Here is a 14,418-nt window from a genome sequence, read left to right on the forward strand (position 1 = left end):
ACAGCGGAGCCAGCAGGAAACCATCACAAGCGGAGGCGGATCAGCATCGCAGAGATGTCCCCAGCCGATACACAGGCAAGCAGTACATGGCCACGGATGGGACCGGACCCCCTCCACAAGGGAGAGTGGGACATAGAAGAAAAAGAAAAGAAACGGCAGATCAACTCCAATCCAGACGGTTAATACTAAATAGGTAAGTGTTTTTCATATCTACCATTGATTATTCTAATTTCCCTTGATCAAACATGTTCTAATGATGCACGCTACAAAATAAAGTATGTTTGATTCCTGCTGATATCGTATCAGATGAATATTGATATTGTCCAATACACATGGCTCAGAGGTGAACAAGCTGTATTGGGACCCTACTAGTATATACCGTATTTTTCGGACTATAAATCGCAGTTTTTTTCATTGTTTGGCCGGGGGTGTGACAAATACCCTGGAGTGTTAAATTATTAACACATTACCGTAAAATATCAAATAATATTATCTAATTCGCGGAAGAGACCAAGAAAATGTCAGCAATCATCAACCAATAAGAATTCGGAGGGGGAGGGTCATGGCAGAAGTGCATTGTGGGTCATGGAATGCTAACTGCTATATGCTACTGCCGTAACTATTAAAATGGATAATTTCATCGTTGGCAGCGACTTATAAAAACTGAGAAGGGCTGAACTCCAATTTTACTGTTTTAATTGATTTTACCCTTTAAAATTGTTTTTAATCATGTTTGTTTTTATATTGTTTTTTTTTATATTGGTTTTATATTTATTTATTTATTGTTTCTATTCAGTCATTGGTAGAGCATAATATTGTCTTTTTAATATTGTTTTTAACATGGCTGTGCAGCACTTTGGAAACGTTATTGTTGTTAAAATGTGCTATATAAATAAAGTGGATTGGATTGGATTGAACAAAAATGGCACCGAAAAGGAAATCATGTACTGCAGATTACAAGATGGACGTAGTGAACTATGCAGCAGAAAATGACAAGATGAAGCGGTGCATACCTTTGGAGTTGGCAGAGTTGTTTAGAAGCGACATCGAGGAAGAAGATTTCATGGGATTTAGCGATTAGGAGTGACAGATTCTTTGGTAAACGTATAGCATGTTCTATATGTTATAGTTATTTGAATGACTCTTACCATAATATGTTACGTTAACATACCAGGCACCTTCTCTGTTGGTTATTTACACTTATTCAGCCAGTTGTTCACTATTCTTTATTTATTTTAAATTGCCTTTCCAATGTCTATTCTTGGTGTTGGATTTGATCAAATAAATTTCCCCCCAAAAATGCGACTTATACTCCAGTGCGACCTATGTATCTTTTTTTCCTTCTTTATTATGCATTTTCGGCCAGTGCGACGAATACTCCGGAGCGACTTATAATCCGAAAAATACGGTATACATTTATACTCGTAGATGCAACGGAAACAGTTTTATTTAGGTGTTTATTACAAATACTTCCAAGCAACAAGTTGTTGGTTTAACCAGGATATAAGGCAGGAGTGTTATTGAGCGCATTGTTTATGCTACTTGTTTTTTTATGTTCATTTTGTAGCCTACACCATTCGTCTTTAGGACCCTGCAATGGACCTTTTGACTTTTGACCCTCTGGCCATTGCTGTCGGGCACCTGGACTCCAATCAATGACTAACATGCGACAATGTACTATTAGGCTTTACCAGGCAGCACTTACATTCAAAAAACAACTTTGCAGAAGCATATTTCATTAATGAAATATCTTTATAGTCTGAATAATCTTTCAAGAACTTTTTTGTTTTTGATTTATGAGACATACAAATGTGTTATGGCACAATCCCACCCTTGGAAGCGTAGTTTGCGATGAACACGCATGACCTTTTTGTCGCCAACAAGCGATGATGGTAAGACCATGCGTCTCTCTGACAGGATCCTCTCTGTGGCCGTCACTTTGGCTCCCGTGGAAAAACAGATGGAATTCTTGGCGGCGCGTGCCGAAGATCCCTTGGCGCCACCTCGCTGGGATCTCAGCCTCGAAAAAAAGGGTCAGCCTTCAGGTAGAAGAGCGCCTCAAAACTGACTTCCAATCAATCACTGCGGCATTCAGGACAAAGTGGTCACGTTGTAGATGAGATTGGGAATAGTAGGATCGACTTCAAGTAAAACACAAAGGGCAGGGAAAAGTGTGTTTAGGTGGTGCAGCTGGAAGTCATCCAGTCCAGGTACCAGCCAACGGGACAGACCCGAATTTGACAGGAAAACCACATTTCAGCCGTTAATAGGTGGCGGCGCTTAGGGCCCTCCAGAGAGGAGGAATGCTTGGAGGAGGTAAATGCCAGACGTCCTGGTCGTCCCTCATTAGAACGTGTGCGGGGCACTTCGGCTTTGGTGCAGCAGGTGTCCTCTACACCATGCTCACATCACACCTGTCAATCAGCCCAAAGAAGAAATCCAGACTTTTTGTTGTGTCGTGCATACCAACCCTTTGAACTGCACGTCACCCTCCTCCCCCCCCCGGTCCAATGGGCTTCAAGCCCCCCAGGTAGATATGTTAAGTCTTGATTATGCATCCAAGGACTGAAGGTGCTGGAGCTCTTTTTCTAAACACGCCACAGCAACAGGAGTATTAACTTCCAGCGATTGTGCTTCCACTCAAGGACCCCCTGAGGTCCAGGATCTGGGTGGACGTCATTCCAAAAGTATTGCTAATTGGAAAGCTGGGTTAAACACTAGGTGAACACGAAGCTAGTGAACTCCCCGAAGAGTACCTGCTAATTTGCCGTCAATCTGAGTGACAACTTTAAAGATTCTTATCCTGGCCTGGTTTTGGCTGATTAATCCCAGTGTTGCTCGTCTTCCGCCGTGAAGAAAAAGACAAAACTAGCCATGGACACTGAACAATGGTCAAATAGGAGGTGTAGGTCTGAAAAAGCCACCCAAATGTATATCTTGAGGGGTTGTCTCACTGGGGTGGTACCCTGAAAGGACCCAGAGCATCCAGATGACCGAAATTTTTTAAACAATTTGGTTTGGTGTGGTATGGTTTTCCATCCATCCATCCATCCATCATCTTCCGCTTATCCGAGGTCGGGTCGCGGGGGCAGCAGCCTAAGCAGGGAAGCCCAGACTTCCCTATCTCCAGCCACTTCGTCTAGCTCTTCCCGGGGGATCCCGAGGCGTTCCCAGGCCAGCCGGGAGACATAGTCTTCCCAACGTGTCCTGGGTCTTCCCCGTGGCCTCCTACCAGCTGGACGTGCCCTAGACACATCCCTAGGGAGGCGTTCGGGTGGCATCCTGACCAGATGCCCGAACCACCTCATCTGGCTCCTCTCGATGTGGAGGAGCAGCGGCTTTACGTTGAGCTCCTCCCGGATGACAGAGCTTCTCACCCTATCTCTAAGGGAGAGCCCCGCCACCCGGCGGAGGAAACTCATTTCGGCCGCTTGTACCCGTGATCTTATCCTTTCGGTCATGACCCAAAGCTCATGACCATAGGTGAGGATGGGAACGTAGATCGACCGGTAAATTGAGAGCTTTGCCTTCCGGCTCAGCTCCTTCTTCACCACAACGGATCGATACAACGTCCGCATTACTGAAGACGCCGCACCGATCCGCCTGTCGATCTCACGATCCACTCTTCCCCCACTCGTGAACAAGACTCCTAGGTACTTGAACTCCTCCACTTGGGGCAGGGTCTCCTCCCCAACCCGGAGATGGCACTCCACCCTTTTCCGAGTGGTATGGTTTTGCTCCTGAAAATTAATTTCCAATACAAACAAATAGTTTTCGTGTAACTGGCCGATAACTAACTATTAACGATTTGGAATGTCCCCTTTCCATCACCAGACTTGACACGGCGCCTCGTCACTCGCAGAAGTGCAACACATTTCCCCCCATAGAGAGTGTGGATAAAGGCATGTAAAACTGTTTTATCACATAATCGCATGTTCCCCTCGCTAGGTTCATCCCATTTTGCAAGAGTAAATTTACCGTATTTCCTTGAATAGCTACCGGGGCGCTAATTAATTTAAAACCTCTTCTCACTCCTGCACCTATTCAAAGCATGCGGTAAAAGTAAGCAGGCTCTAATGATGTTAAAACCTCTTCTCACCCCTGCGCTTACCAATGGCACGCAGTAAAAAATTGAGTGTGATAAAAAAAATAAAAATAATATAAAATTACTCTGCGTCCGCGGCCCGGTGGTTGGGGATCACTGCTCTGCAGCATATCATCGCGCTCACTTTTACACCATGCTGTCTGCGTGCCGGCCGGACGCATGCATTTCACTGCTTTTTATACGAGATTGCAATGCATACTTGGTCAACAGCCATGCCTTTTACACTGATGTTTGTGATATAAATAACTTTAAAACTCTTACTAATATGCGCCACACTCTGTGAACCCACACCAAGCACATTTCTGGAGAGCACTGGCTCTGTGGCACATTCTAAACGCAGCATAGGGATTACCCATAATGCCGTGTATCCGTGTCTCTTGGATATATTATACACGCGCCCCCAACTTCGCCCACCTCAACCAACGCACGGAGGGGCGGGGGGGCTTTGGTGTCAGCGGGTGTATGGACAGTGTAGCCAGGAGTCGTGGATGCATTGCATTGTGGGTAGGTGTTGTGTTGCGTTTGTGGTGTGTTGCGTTTGTGGTGTGTTGCAGGGCATATGTTCTCCAGAAATGTGTTTGGTTAGGGTTCACAGAGTGTGGCGCATATTATTAAGAGTGTTGAAGTTGTTTTATATCACAACCATCAGTGTGATCTTTATGGCTGTGGAACAAGACCCCTGGTTTACACACAGTAAAAGCAAAAAGACTCCTCCACCGTTTTGAAATGACGGTAGGGGAAAGTTCACTAGTGACGTCACAAATTTGACCCGAAGGTAAAAGTAAGCATGCGCTTATTAATTAGGGGAGTGAGTTGTGCCCGGCTGTAATTCAAGGCAGGCGCATACTACATGCCCGGCAGCTTTTCAAGGAAATACGGTAATTGGAGGAGTCCATACTTTCCTCATATTCCTATCATTTGGAAATGTATGCAGGCTGACTTCTTTGCAATCATTCTTTTAAATTCTGTGCAAAAATTACTTCATTCGGGATGAAGATGCAACCAAACACGAATTTTGCAGAATAAAATTACTCTTAGTCTTCTATAGGTCAAATTTTGGAGCGAAAAGTGGGCGTTTGAAAATGTGCTGAAACTTGTGAGAAAACAAGCTTAAAGGCCTACTGAAAGCCACTACTACCGTCTCTGTTCATGGTGTAATTACACAGTATTTTGGACTTCTGTGTTGCTGAATCTTTTGCAATGTGTTCATTTAATAATGGAGACTATAAGTAAGAATGCAGTTGGTAGAAAAGCGGTGGATTGCAGCTGCCTTTAGCACCGAGACACAGCCGGTGTTTCTTTGTTTGTTGTGAAGCTTTAACACAGAGCGGTCAAGCGAACATGTTTTCTCTACGTCAACTAGCTTGTTTTTGGATGGGGAAATTGTGATATATATCTTACCGGAGAAATCATTGGATTATTTGTCATCCTGCTGCAGCTGTTTAAAAGGCAGCTGTGAGCTTGGCTCCTCGGCTTCTCTCTGAGACACTTCGTGTTCACCGCAGCCATCCGACCTCGAGGTATGTCTTTACAATCATTAAAATCTCACTAAAACACTATTAAAACAATAAGCGGATAAGGGATCTTCCAGAATTATCCTAGTAAATGTGTATAATTACATCTGAAACGCTCACACTGCCGTCGCCCAGAGCTGTCGCTTTTTTAATTTTTTTTCTAGTCCTTCACTATCAATATTCTAATTCATAAATCTTTCATCCTCGCTCAAATTAATGGGGAAAGTGTCGCTTTCTCGGTACGAATTGTTCTTACTGCTGGTGGCTCCCATTAAAAACAATGTGAATATGTGTGGAAACCTGCAACTCGTGACGTCACGCGCACATACTTCTGGTACAGGCAAGGCTTTTCTATTAGCGACCAAAAGTTGCGAACTTTATCGTCGATGTTCTCTACTAAATCCTTTCAGCAAAAATATAGCAATATCGCGAAATGATCAAGTATGACACATAGAATAGACCTGCTATTAAATAAGAAAATCTCATTTCAGTAGGCCTTTAAAATCCCTATTGTGTTTATTTTGTAGGAAATTTTACCTGTAGACACATTTTTTAGGTCCACAACTATGAAATAAGTGCCAAAGTTGTCAGCAATAGAGGGTAACTTTTATGTTTCTGTATTAGCCATCTTAATATTGAACCTTACAGGCAACTTGGGTCCAATGATTAGTCTCAGTGTTGAGGGTACTTGAGGGACAGATAACTTTCTTTGTACCTTGACATACCAACAATCAATCAATCAATGTTTACTTATATAGCCCTAAATCACTAGTGTCTCAAAGGGCTGCACAAACCACCACGACATCCTCGGTAGGCCCACATAAGGGCAAGGAAAACTCACACCCAGTGGGACATCGGTGACAATAATGACCCAGTGGGACGTCGGTGACAATGATGACTATGAGAACCTTAGAGAGGAGGAAAGCAATGGATGTCGAGCGGGTCTAACATGATACTGTGAAAGTTCAATCCACAATGGATCCAACACAGTCGCGAGAGTCCAGTCCAAAGCGGATCCAACACAGCAGCGAGAGTCCCGTTCTAGCGGAGCCAGCAGGAAACCATCCCAAGCGGAGGCGGATCAGCAGCGCAGAGATGTCCCCAGCCGATACACAGGCAAGCAGTTCATGGCCACCGGATCGGACCGGACCCCCTCCACAAGGGAGAGTGGGACATAGAAGAAAAAGAAAAGAAACAGCAGATCAACTGGTCTAAAAAGGGAGTCTATTTAAAGGCTAGAGTATACAAATGAGTTTTAAGGTGAGACTTAAATGCTTCTACTGAGGTGGCATCTCGAACTGTTACCGGGAGGGCATTCCAGAGTACTGGAGCCCGAACAGAAAACGCTCTATAGCCCGCAGACTTTTTTTGGGCTTTGGGAATCACTAACAAGCCGGAGTCCTTTGAACGCAGATTTCTTGCCGGGACATATGGTACAATACAATCGGCAAGATAGGATGGAGCTAGACCGTGTAGTATTTTATATGTAAGTAGTAAAACCTTAAAGTCACATCTTAAGTGCACAGGAAGCCAGTGCAGGTGAGCCAGTACAGGCGTAATGTGATCAAACTTTCTTGTTCTTGTCAAAAGTCTAGCAGCAGCATTTTGTACCAACTGTAATCTTTTAATGCTAGACATGGGGAGACCCGAAAATAATACGTTGCAGTAGTCGAGGCGAGACGTAACAAACGCATGTATAATGATCTCGGCGTCTTTAGTGGACAGAATGGAGCGAATTTTAGCGATATTACGGAGATGAAAGAAGGCCGTTTTAGTAACGCTTTTAATGTGTGCCTCAAAGGAGAGAGTTGGGTCGAAAATAATACCCAGATTCTTTACCGTGTCGCCTTGTTTAATTGTTTGGTTGTCAAATGTTAGAGTTGTATTATTAAATAGAGTTCGGTGTCTAGCAGGACCGGTAATCAGCATTTCCGTTTTTTTGGCGTTGAGTTGCAAAAAGTTAGCGGACATCCATTGTTTAATTTCATTAAGACACGCCTCCAGCTGACTACAATACCGGTAGTAGGCTCTCCGTCAGTGGAGATCAAGTTTGCCCGGATAACAAAGACTCCCTCTCACTGTGCAGTTTGCGCACTGACCCGGGGTGTGACCAATACAGCGCTGACCATCCCACAAAGCAGTAATTATTTTACACCCCAGCTGGCCTCCACTATCGCACATGAAGGAGGCTAATCACCGGTGTGATCTCCCCCTTTTCACCTCTGACCCGCCCAACACTAGAATAACAACCGCCCCAGCCCCCCGACGCTTTCCCCCCCAATTAGGCGGGTGCCTTTCCCATTGCAGATGACAGATGAGGGGTCAAGGGGGGCTCTCAGACCCCCTTGCTTGCTTCGCCCGGTGCCCGCTTAGAGATGAAACGTAGAGGGAGGACGCCCCAGCCTCGGGGAACAATCTTAAAGAGATGGAAGTCCTGTTGGCGTAGATAAATGACCGTCTGGACGGGGGGGCACCAAGCACAGAAAGGCTGGGGTGCGGCGGCAGCTGGAAAAGACGTTGGACAGAGTAAAAATGGAAGAGGAGCAACCTGACAGGCTTGGATGACCGAAGGACAAACAACGAGGGTCGAGAGATAAGAGCCATTTTCCTTTGCCGCTATAAAACCCCGGCCAATGAATCAAGGCGTCGGGGGCTTTCCTTTCTCTGATGTGTGTTATGTCCACCGCTAATGGCCAGCAGATGTGGACGCTTTTCACAAGTGCGGCTTTGGAAAAACATTCCCGCACATAAATCCAATTAGGTTGGACTGTGCACATGAGCGGGCTGGTAAGCGGGGAGTGCGCCCGCTGACCGCCCAAACAGTTGATTTAGATAATCCCATTTTTCGCAGGCATAAAATCTGATTTATTTGGGTTTGTCTAGCCGGTACTTGACGGACGGTGATAATCCCTGATCTGTCTTTTCAAGTGAAGGCCTGGAGCCAAAGTTGCATCGCCCGTGGAACACCAGATCACCTGTAACGGCATGCATTCCAAAGCAGCAGGCATAAATCCTGTACCAGAGCCGCGCTTGAAGCAACAGAACTTACTGTATATGTTATAGCGCGTCCTCTGGGAGACGTTAGTCACTCATCCAAAGTCAGTCATGAAGTTCCTGATAGTGTAAATCCATGTTTGGACAAGAGACAGGACTCTGAGAGCCAGCTGACCTTTGGCTTCTATCTGTAATTTCCATAGAAATTTTTCTTGTCGGGGTGAGATAAAAAGCTTCCGAGGCATGCAGTCGTCAGGAATGCGCAACATAAGAAGTGATGCGTGGAACATGTTGGCCAAAAATTGGCTCCGAGTCTCAGAACCCATCAGCCTCAGGGGGGGACAAGGTCTAGAATTCCCGGGTCTGCTACGGTGGATGCCAAGACCTCCTTTTCGGGGCTCTGCTTGTACTTTATGGTCCACTGCGCAACTTGAGGAGAGTGGCGTTCAGGGACGATTTAGAATGTTTCGCAACGTAAATGAAATAAAAAAGCGTCCATGAACTGCACGGGATGTAAAACGTTTGTTGGACTAAAAGATATCAAGTCGTCCGGGTGATGAGGAGGATGTCGTTTCGCCTGAGTAAAATGTCCAAAGTGGGTACACGCATGAAGACAATCTGGATGTCTTTGTTGCGATTTTCCCATTTCTAACTATATAATGAAACTATATAACTCTCCTGAAGGAATCAATAAAGTACTATCCATCTATCTAATTCACAAGATTGTTCTCTGGTTTGAGGTGTGTGAAGAGTGAGTTTGTCCCAAATGTGTACCAACCAAAACTCTTCATGTCTCTGGGGAACGCTGACACTATCCACATTCTTGCTCTGTTAGTTGTGACATGGTACGTAAAATAGCCAAACAAGAAGCTATAGAAAGCCTTGTCTGCTTTGTTGAGAACATACTGACCTCTAGCTTGCGCAGTTGCATGTAAATTCTGTGTTCAGACCTTCTCCGTTATTTTTCATGTTTTGAGGCACGTTTTCTTTTGAAAATTGTCCCAATATCGCCATTATTTCCTCCCTTTCCTATGAATGTGCTGATCGATCGGACACCATCAGTATTGGCTGATTTTCGTGACAAAGTAGGTGATTGCCTTTGCCGATTAATGCCGATCACAAACGTAAGAAAAACTGGGAGGGAAGAGCTAGAACTGGGCGGTATAGCTCGGTTGGTAGAGTGGCCGTGCCAGCAACTTGAGGGTTGCAGGTTCGATTCCCGCTTCTGCCATCCTAGTCACTGCCGTTGTGTCCTTGGGCAAGACACTTTACCCATGTGCTCCCAGTGCCACCCACACTGGTTTAAATGTAATTTAGATATTGGGTTTCACTATGTAAAGCGCTTTGAGTCACTAGAGAAAAGCGCTATATAAATACAATTCACTTCACACAACTCAGTGAGGAAAATTTTATAATTTGCTGGATGTACGGAAGAAAAATTGCAACCAAAGTTTAGATCCTATCACGCTAGTAGCAATCCGATACAAACACCCACCTTGGTATCGATACTACCAACATTGATTTTGATACGCCCACCCCTGTAGATCACGTCTGTTCACCTAAGATTTTAGGCCTGGAAAATTTGAATCGGGGTCGGTATTTGAACAGAAAGGTTTTGAGTGCGTTCTTGACATTACTGTGCACAAAAAAAAAAAAAAAAATAAATCAGACCAGCTCAAAACCCGATTTTAGTCTCTATAATTGGGGCCTGTAACTGATAAAAAAGAAAGTCTTTTCCCTGCTTACTGGTCTTAAAAGGTCTCTCTAATGCTGACAACATAGGCACTTACAGTGGGGTAAAAAAGTATTTAGTCAGCCACCGATTGTGCAAGTTCTCCCACCTAAAATGATGACAGAGGTCTGTAATTTTCATCATAGGTACACTTCAACTGTGAGAGACAGAATGTGAAAAAAAAATCCAAGAATTCACTTTGTAGGAATTGTAAAGAATTTATTTGTAAATTATGGTGGAAAATAAGTATTTGGTCAACCATTCAAAGCTCTCACTGATGGAAGGAGGTTTTGGCTCAAAATCTCACGATACATGGCCCCATTCATTCTTTCCTTAACACGGATCAATCGTCCTGTCCCCTTAGCAGAAAAACAGCCCCAAAGCATGATGTTTCCACCCCCATGCTTCACAGAAGGAGTGGTGTTCTTGGGATGCAACTCAGTATTCTTCTTCCTCCAAACACGACGAGTTGAGTTTATACCAAAATGGATACATGGATGATACAGCAGAGGATCGGAAGAATGTCATGTAGTCAGATGAAACCAAAATAGAACTTTTCAAATTAACGTCTCGCGGGCCACAAATGGCCCGCGTGTCTGAGACCCTTATTCTAAAGATTTCTAGAACAGAAAGCCTGAGGTCACTACCTGAACTAAAGTGGAAGGAAGAAGAACAGAAAGGTTTGCAAAGGACATGTCGGCTGCCGTAAACTACTCGTGACCCCTCGATTGTTGCCAGCCTCAATCGAGCGTCCGGGGACGTTTCTCAAGGCGAGCGGGAATACTCTGAGAAGAAAATGAAAAATGGACTTTGAAGGAAGTTGCCCCGGGGATTGTTTATGCCAAATCTTATGCAAACACACTGCGGGCCAGCTCATAAAAAGAGCACATTTTTTGTTCCATTTTTGTGCTGGCATATTGGAGGGATCCTGACTTGACCTGGAGTCAGCGCTCGGACACCGCCTACCGTACGTGCGTCTAATAGCGGAGCAGCTGCGGCATGGCCGCTAACTAGCTCCACGTGTGCGAAGACACACACATCGGAGCACGTCGACTCCCTTAGCTTGAGTGTCACGGCAGGAGGGCTTTTTTATGGAGCTGGGCGGGGCCTGAGGAGGTGATGTGGGGGGCGGAGGTGCACCAGGGAGTCCCGCCAGGTGCTAATAGATTTCCTGCAGCTTTGAAACGCTGGCTGTGGGCTAACAGAGTCGGGTTTCGTCTGCGGCAAATTAGCCGGACTAGAGTTTGACCTTGCCGTCGCGCACACGAGCGAGCTTGCAACGGTCATAAGAAGTTTAATGTGCTCGCCGATGCAAAGTGACGAACAAATGACTGCACTGTCTGTGATTTCCACGCACCTGAAACTTTGGTGATGTTGAAAAACACACTCTAGGGCAAGTGCATCAACTATTAGGGCACAAAAATTAACTTGCTAAAAGACTAAATGCAGTGGGGCAAAAAAGTGTTTAGTCAGCCACCGATTGTGCAAGTTCTCCCACTTAAAAAGATGACAGAGGTCTGTAATTTTCATCATAGGTACACTTCAACTGTGAGAGACAGATTGTGGAAAAAAAAATCCAGGAATTCACATTGTAGGAATTTTAAAGAATTTATTTGTAAATTATGGTGGAAAATAAGTATTTGGTCAACCATTCAAAGCTCTCACTGATGGAAGGAGGTTTTGGCTCAAAATCTCACGATACATGGCCCCATTCATTCTTTCCTTGACACGGATCAATCGTCCTGTCCCCTTAGCAGAAAAACAGCCCCAAAGCATGATGTTTCCACCCCCATGCTTCACAGTAGGTATGGTGTTCTTGGGATGCAACTCAGTATTCTTCTTCCTCCAAACACGACGAGTTGAGTTTATACCAAAATGTTATTTTTTTTGTTTCATCTGACCACATGACATTCTCCAATCCTCTGCTGTATCATCCATGTATCCAGTTTTTACTAAAATCAATCAATCAATGTTTACTTATATAGCCCTAAATCACTAGTGACTCAAAGGGCTGCACAAACCACCACGACATCCTCGGTAGGCCCACATAAGGGCAAGGAAAACTCACACCCAGTGGGACATCGGTGACAATAATGACCCAGTGGGACGTCGGTGACAATGATGACTATGAGAACCTTGGAGAGGAGGAAAGCAATGGATGTCGAGCGGGTCTAACATGATACTGTGAAAGTTCAATCCACAATGGATCCAACACAGTCGCGAGAGTCCAGTCCAAAGCGGATTCAACACAGCAGCGAGAGTCCCGTTCACAGCGGAGCCAGCAGGAAACCATCCCAAGCGGAGGCGGATCAGCAGCGCAGAGATGTCCCCAGCCGATACACAGGCAAGCAGTACAAGGACTATATTTGTTATTGTAGACCCCAAAATAATTTTGTAATACAAAAGAGTAAAATATTGATCCAATCCCTTTAAAGCATCGTTTAAATACATATTCTTTACTAGGTATCAAAATTATTGATCACTTTTACTTTACTATGAAGCTTTACCGGTTAGCTTCTTTTGTAGTTCTGCTCAGTGTGTAGCAGTAGCCATTCCTTTTCCTTTAGTCCTCCAGTGATAATACTACTTGGAGTATTATTGTAGTTTATTTTCTGCCATGTTGGTGAGGTTTAGTATCCTAGAAGCGGCTTTGCAGTGCAACTAGACGACGCCTTGTAGTGGTAACTCGGTTTTCGCCCATTTTTTTGTATGATTCGGTTCTCAATAACTTTTGCCAAAAGTTTTCCCAAGCTTCCAGATACTGTCTCGGTTATCGTATGGCCAAAAATTGTGTGTAACAAACTATTACGTTTGCCCGCATTTTGTTCAATTGAAGCCAGTGTCGAAACAAAGAATCTCAAGCAGTGATGGCTTTGTTTCTGTCCTTTTTTTCCTATCGATTACGGCTGCAAAATAACCCACCATGAGGTCAAAAAAAGTTGTGAGTGCTAGCACTTTGATTAAAAAAAAAAAGGCGAGAAACAGTATTGAATTGAATAAATAATGTTCTAATCCGTCTGTGCTTTATCGCTGTGTTCGCCAACAAGAGTCTTGGATAAAAATAAAAGGTATGCTACATGTCTGACATTGTTTTCTACATGTAAATCTAAATTAAATCTTTTTTGGGGTGCCTGGAACAAATCAATTGGATTATTCTGTTTTTTGATTACCAATGAAAAGCAATATATGACCGGATGTGGCATTTTATACTTATTAGGACAAAAACACCCCATGTTCCTGCTCCTGTCCTCTTGTGGTGCGAGAGTGTCGTTATCAGGCAGCTTGGTGAGTCCAGTGCATTATCCAACACCTCAGTGCAGGCATTTTTTTTTTGGCTGGCCCTCAAAAGCCAATCACAAGCAGCCTAATAAATACCTTGTGATAGTCACGGGCCCCGGGGACGGAGGGGGGCTTTTTTTTTTTGCGCCAAGCGGAGATTGATATGTTTAGAAATATCTTTTATAACCGTGACGCCCTCACTCAAAATGTCTTCGCCCTGAGGCTCGGCGACGTCTTATCTTGTGCGTCTCTAGATATTAGATTACAAGAAGTGAAAGCTTGGCATTCTTTCAGCAGCACAGGTAGCCAACAGAGGAGCTGGATAACTAAATGCAAACTTTTTTTTATTTTTTTGCTGTTGGAAGGTTCTGGTCGTGTTTGTTTTTAACTGCAGAGTATGGACTGGAGCTAACTGTTGCAAGGTGTTCTTCTCATATGTCGGAGCAAGAGTGCACCTCGTGTGGGAAGAAGACCACTTTGATCCGTGCGCTAAGCGGTACCGAGGTTTGATGTGGCTTCAGACTCACCACAGTCACCTGCTGGTTGCCAGCATGTGGAATGTCCTTGTTTTCTTCGACTCCTGCATGTTTTGTATCACTTTTTAAACATTCTGTCTTCTGTGGCAGCTATGTTACGATTAAACGCAGCATAGCACTCCTTACTAGAGATGTCCGATATTATCGGCCGATAAATGCTTTAAAATGTAATATCGGAAATTATCGGTATCGGTTTCAGAATTATCGGTATCAAAATGTATGACTTTTTAAAACGCCGCTGTGTACACGGACGTAGGG

At 44.4% G+C, this 14,418-nt stretch overlaps 1 protein-coding gene across 1 annotated transcript in view; it reads right to left on the bottom strand.

The window, feature by feature from the left end:
• Nucleotides 1-1,805: 1,805 nt before the first annotated feature.
• The window catches only part of cacna2d1a (calcium channel, voltage-dependent, alpha 2/delta subunit 1a), a 217,053-nt gene continuing 204,440 nt past the window's right edge, over nucleotides 1,806-14,418 (bottom strand). Inside the window, exon 38 of the mRNA XM_061912205.1 lies at nucleotides 1,806-2,414. Within this exon, the coding sequence (XP_061768189.1) occupies nucleotides 2,409-2,414 (6 nt within the window). The 3' untranslated portion in view covers nucleotides 1,806-2,408. The remainder of the gene's footprint in view (nucleotides 2,415-14,418) is intronic.

Source organism: Nerophis ophidion, linkage group LG10 (genome assembly GCF_033978795.1).
Source record: "Nerophis ophidion isolate RoL-2023_Sa linkage group LG10, RoL_Noph_v1.0, whole genome shotgun sequence".
In the NCBI taxonomy this organism is placed as follows: Eukaryota; Metazoa; Chordata; class Actinopteri; order Syngnathiformes; family Syngnathidae; genus Nerophis; species Nerophis ophidion.